General features: G+C 31.2%; 1 protein-coding gene across 1 annotated transcript; it reads right to left on the bottom strand.

Moving 5' to 3' along the window:
- Nucleotides 1-213: 213 nt before the first annotated feature.
- LOC114177597 (E3 ubiquitin-protein ligase BIG BROTHER-like) lies at nucleotides 214-4865 on the bottom strand. The gene is made up of 7 exons (XM_028063011.1): nucleotides 4057-4865; nucleotides 2916-3144; nucleotides 2624-2658; nucleotides 2300-2344; nucleotides 1358-1485; nucleotides 506-614; nucleotides 214-428 (listed from the first exon to the last, which is right to left on the bottom strand). The coding sequence occupies exons 1-7, from the start codon at nucleotides 4198-4200 to the stop codon at nucleotides 378-380; spliced, it is 741 nt and encodes a 246-aa protein (XP_027918812.1). The 5' UTR covers nucleotides 4201-4865; the 3' UTR covers nucleotides 214-377.
- Nucleotides 4866-6000: the final 1135 nt, after the last annotated feature.

Raw genomic sequence — 6000 nt, 5'->3', positions numbered from 1 at the left:
TATTTAAACACCATTTGTTTCTCACTTTAATCAACTTACAACATTACCATATTCGTTCAAATGACCTCCTCTTCTCATTCATTTTTCACTACAACCATTCAGATGATTTTACTTTTTTTTTTCAAATGCTGATCAAATGCACAGGTTTCTTTTCAACATTCTTATACTATGATCACAAAGTTAGGAGCTCAAATAAGAGAAGAAGCACGAAAATGAAACTAAATTAACCAATATAATATATTACCATTCAATGTTTCTAGTATCAAACTGTAAACAATTAAGATTGGAAAAAGAGCTGGATGAAATAAGGGAAAATATTAATGGAGCAAGAAGGAAAATGAATTTGCTTCTGTATCTTTTTTTTTTCCATGTTGATGCTAATTAGATGAATCCTCACCAAATACCTCAATGTTACAAACTGGGCACTTCTGAAAAAACACAAGGTAAAATGAGATGCTGACAAAGAGACAAGGCATAAAATTCAGAATAACATATTAACTCCGACCTTGTTAATGTTAAGCCATCTTGTTATGCATTCACTGTGGTAAACATGGCTGCATGGCAATTTTATTTGCTGGTCACCTCTTCTATAAGACATCTGACAAATCACACACCTATTTTCCAAGCATTTAGATCAAGGCAAAATATTGAACACGCAAGAAGGAGAGAATAGACACACAACAAGAAAAGCAATTGCATTTCATATATCTTGTTTTGGGTCCTGCATAAATTAAAAATAATACGGAATCATAATGTTTTTTCTTATAATTCCTTAAACAGTGAAAATAAATGTTACTAGTTCCCTTAGTCGGTACATGGATAGTTAGCAATTTGGGTCATATATATATATATATATATATATATATATATATATATCTTGATATATTAAATATGTAGATACGAACAATATTCTAATGTGATAAAGGGGGCAAATTATAAATATTGAAATTAAGTAACTGATAGAATTTCTATAATGGGTTATGGTCCCCCATCTGTGAGCACAAGATGTATTATTCATGTTCTTTTCTTTTCTTCCCATCAGAAGAGTAAATCAAGAAAGAACCTTCAGGTGCTCTTTTACGGTTGGAAGATCATGTACCAATCTTTCATCAATTGTTCTCAATTATCAAGTACGCTTCTGTATTCTATTCCTTAGGGGTATTGGGAACTACTCAATGGAGTTTATTGCCTTTTTGTGATTGATCTTGTTTGATTCATAATCTAACATGGATTAGATGTGCTTAAACATTAAGTTAAATATTCTAATTTTCATTATCCGCCTATATTCTCCTCAGTCTCTTAAACGGTTTAATATTCCAACAAAAAAACAAGAGTATGAAGCACAACAAAATGTTACCTTTTCGCAGAATTTTTTCTTCTAAATAAGCTCCCAAAATTGTACTTTGAGGTTGGAAGTGTGTCAATAAGTTCTTGGGAAAGACCACGATTATGAGTTCCCACTGCCTCACCCAGGTCCAGTAGTTCCTGCCACATTAGATAGTATTTTTGGCCAACAAAACCTTAAGGTTTCAAAAGTCTTCTAGTACTACTACCCAACATTACACAATATAATTGAAGGTCAAAATATTAAAATTTGTTAATAATTGCCAATTCAACTAAGGAAAACATGCCTGTACTTGGAATAGGCTCTTTCTACAATTCAAACATTCTAAATATTATTGGATTTAGAATAAACTTAAATGAATTAGCCGTAAGAGTCTTAACAGTAGTTAATGAATTAGTCGTTGTGGGTAGTTAATGTATTAGTCGTTGTTATTTATAGTCGTTTTGAGTACAATGATAAAAAATAAGTCTATAAATTGTATTGTGAATTCTATGAATGAACAACAAGAAGAGATGAATGTCACAAGAATAGATTGTTGTTGTCTACAAATATTAGGTAATACCTATTTTTTGTTTATTGCTTGATGTTTCTTGTAATCGCATTTTCTTGTTGAACTGGGAAAGAAGAGTTTTTTACAACAACCAATGTTTAAGACATCAATACAAAATGGTAAAAGATAACCAATCAGAGGTCAACTATATAAAATAGATGATAACTTCACTGTCCCTATTGCCTCACATCAAAAGATCGCATGAAAATGAATTAGCTATACCAAAAACAAAGTAGAAATAACCAAGTACAGAAACACATTTTTTACTGTGACAGATACATGTCAAATTTGTCTCGTCTTCTGCCTTAACATTTCAAAATATTAACTGCTTTTCTTAGTAAGATATTTCTGAACCCGATATAACGCTTGAGCATATAGTATATAGATTTAGCAGTGCATCTCACCTCATATGTCATATTATCTGGATCAATGTTGTCTTGCCACATGACCTACATCGCAAATAATGGATTGGAACCTTATTGCCACCTTCGTATACCAAAATAATGCAGTTATTACATGAAATCAGTTCATGCAATTCAATGATCATTTCAGAAATCATATTTTGCATTTTTTAAGAAAGAAAACTAGTTTCAGTGAATCAGAAGAACAACTTTGATGCAAGCACACCCTGCTATAGTCTATTTGGTAGAAATATGGAGGATACATGTTAAACCAAGAATTAAGTTTGAGACATTCAAATAGACCTTCTTAAAAATAAAGCCTCCTACCTCGTTACTACTGGATTCTTGATGATTTGGACTGCCTGAAAAACAAGCTTAAGAGGTTAACAAATTATTGTAAGAAACCTACCATCCTAAATATAACCATAAGATATCTAAGTATTCAAAGAAAATAAAGAGCTCTTGTCTATGCTTTTCCAACACTTTTCACAACACAGGCAACAATTTGATACCGACATGACACTATTAAATAGTTGTAAATGTGTCTTCGATCCCAAAAACAAAAAACTGCAATTGTATGTTACCGTAGGCTACAAAAGAAAATACAGTTTCAACTAACATTCTTCCGGGATTGTCTGCATGCTTGTGACTCCATCTCTTCCAGATGGAGATTCAATTGGAGTTGGTTCATCCACGACTATTGTTGAAGGGTATTCCCACTTTCCCCTATCCATCTCCATTCTTGGAAAATGATCATTTATCTCGTAAGAACCATAATAGCATGTAGTTACAGGGCCAGACAATCCAAACTTGTAAGGGTTCATGTTCATTGTCCAGTAGATACTTTCCTGGACAGACATTATAGGACCAGACATGTTATTATCGGTGTTTAATTGATAAAAGGCATACAAAATTGTGTAAAGACACATGCTAACCAGTACAGCCCAGAATTTAAAATAGAAAATTCTCCTAAAAACATGTCATTAATGCGTTTTTAATTATAATTTTCAACATATTTACAATGTCAATTTCAATAAGAATTTTCTTGATCAATTATTTATAGTACATTGATAAGACCCTTAACCAAATAGGAAAAGATGACAATTCAAATAGGAGAGGTTCAATATACTAACAAATAAGACTAATGTCAAAAAGAAAAAGACCAATTTCACATTGAAGGTACAAATGGATTAAAGGGAGGCGTTCTTGTGACACTTTCACTGTAACATTGTACTACTACTTGATCTATATAGCCCCATTAGAAATATACTCTTTTTGTTTCATTCTTATGGTTACATTAGTATCAGGATTGGGATTTAAATCAAACTCAGTCTTATTTTGTTAATATTATTTATCTGTGGGTGATCTGCAACACACTCCAAGCGTAAAGTTTACAAGAACGAACATCTTTCACTGCTATGATAATAATCCACAGCACGCAACTCAATAACTCCAACAGCCACAAGTAGTATCAGCTTAAATAATATCAAAAGTTGAGTTTAGGTCTAACTTATTTTCAAGTGTTGATTCAATGTTCTATGTTTCAAACATATCATTAGTAGAGGGAGATGTTATTCCCAACCCAACAAAACCAGTGTGCGATACGGGACAAGAAAAAAAATGAATGAATCCTTGCAAAAACAATTCCCAATTCATTGAATATTATGCACCTAAAACCTCCAAACCAGACTAATATCATGAATTCTTCTCTAGAAAAGTTATGTTCAACAACAAAAATTCAGAAGCAGTGAAAACAAAACCTGATCGAGCACTGAGCCAGCGTGAGCATAATTGACAGGCAAGTGCGTGGTGAGGCATTGGAAGAAATCCATGAAGCTTTCAGAAACAGTATAGGGAAACCCAGTATCTACATACTGCACCCCCATTTGCCTACCATCATTCATTTTGAAGATTCAATGCAATCACCACCTCACTCTGACAAACACACCTTAATCACACATCACCAATAACAACCTCTCACCACAAATTTACACAACCTTTCAATAAAGGGAGAGAAGAAAGGATAATGGCGATAGCTAGAATCGCGTTTGGGCGAGATTATTGAGAGGCAAAGAGATGTTTGGGTGCAAGAACTGACCTTGGAACAGAATTAGAGAAGCCAGAAGAGAACTGAATTGGAGGGTTAAGAAAACGCAGAAAAAGAAAAGAGAAAGAAGAGTGAGAAATAATAATAATAAAATATTATCTTATCAAAGACATATTTAAAACAAATAGTTTTCCATTATTACAGACAATCTCAAACATTGAATATCAGAATGTCTGACTCAATGTTACAAGATCCAGGAACCAGAGAAGACCTTGGTTGCAAGCAAGGAATTGTTCTTGCTTTTGCTGAGAAAATAGTATTTGGAAACACAAATTTAGGTGAGAGCTTGAAAAGCTGGTCAAAGTTAAGCAAAAGCAGAAATTGTGGATCATTAAAGTGGCAGCTAGCTATGTAAAGCATTAACTATTCCAAACTGGTTCGGCTTCAATGTGTGATTTGTTTCTTCTTAGATTCAATGGAGTTTCCTAGTTTGAAATGAAGATGATAAAGATACTTAGAAACATTGTTTGAAAATTGTATATTTAACAAAAAGAATAATATTTTTCTAAACTTGTGATCTGGTTGATCCAAGTCACTTTTGTTCACTCACTTTAATATGATTCCATATAAAATTGAAACACAAATTTTGGAAGGTAAGGATTAGGAATTGAATCAATTTAAAGCTTTGGAATTGAAAATAAAACTAAAAGAAAAACCTTAAAAACATGAAGGTGTCACAAATAAGGTTTGATAAGTTTAAGAATGATTGTCACAAATAATTGATGATTTTTTTATAAGATCACAAGACAGAAAAGAATCCTAGTAGAAAGATATTCTCATTATGTTATCAAAATCATTTGTCACAAGATAATTAATATACCCACTATAAGAAAACTCATAAAATATTTTAAAATGTTTTTGTTTCAATTTCAATATGATTTTTATTTGGTGAGTTAATTATCTATATTGAAAAGGCAATATCAGGTCGAGTTAGGATGAAACTAAGTTTTACTTTTTTTAGGTAAAGTTTCAATTGGATTTTCATAAAGAAAATACATTAGAAAAGAAGAATTTTATTGAAAACAGTCAATTAATTTGTTAGGTACAGAGTAATTATTGAAAGATACTTCACTACAACATCATAATAAAAAATAAAGAAAAAAAATTGTTTTCCTTATTTATATATAAAAAAACATATAAACCAAAGATAAATATCATATCCAATGTGTTAGCTTAAAAAAATGATACTGAATTAAGTTTTGAAAATTGTTTACACTTAAATTTTTTTTATTCTTTTAAACATAATTTTAAATGGAGAGAGTAACAGAAGAAAGAAAATGACAAACAATTCTTACATTAATTTATTTCAACACAAAATTAACTTGGATTGTTGAAGAACTTAAACTTCCACTGAAAATAATTTTACAGCAAATATTGTTGAAAATTACTTTGGACTAAAAGCTAAAGTATTTGTTTACTTAATTTTCAGATCATTTATCTCAAATATTATTTTACACTGTGAGCTCTTCAGATTTGTAGCCTCTCCCAATACATAACTAGAAAGATCTTATATAACTCAAAATATCTAAAAAATTGAATATAAAAATATGAAAGCAAACAGATAGTTAGCTCAGTTATGTTTTTCATGCTTGCAGGA

The sequence above is a fragment of the Vigna unguiculata genome, chromosome 1 (assembly GCF_004118075.2).
Source record: "Vigna unguiculata cultivar IT97K-499-35 chromosome 1, ASM411807v1, whole genome shotgun sequence".
Classification (NCBI taxonomy): Eukaryota; Viridiplantae; Streptophyta; class Magnoliopsida; order Fabales; family Fabaceae; genus Vigna; species Vigna unguiculata.
The sequence above is the reverse complement of the archived record's forward strand: the minus strand, read 5'-3'. Positions and strand labels throughout refer to the sequence as shown.

Bases quoted from the DNA above. Each gene is read 5' to 3' on its own strand.
- LOC114177597 (XM_028063011.1), bottom strand. From the start codon at position 4,200: ATGAATGATGGTAGGCAAATGGGGGTGCAGTATGTAGATACTGGGTTT. The intron at 2,659-2,915 runs GTTAGTTGAAAC...CTTGTTTTTCAG, and splicing joins GCAGACAATCCCGGAAGAAT to GCAGTCCAAATCATCAAGAA. The intron at 1,486-2,299 runs GTGAGATGCACT...CTAATGTGGCAG, and splicing joins CAGATAATATGACATATGAG to GAACTACTGGACCTGGGTGA.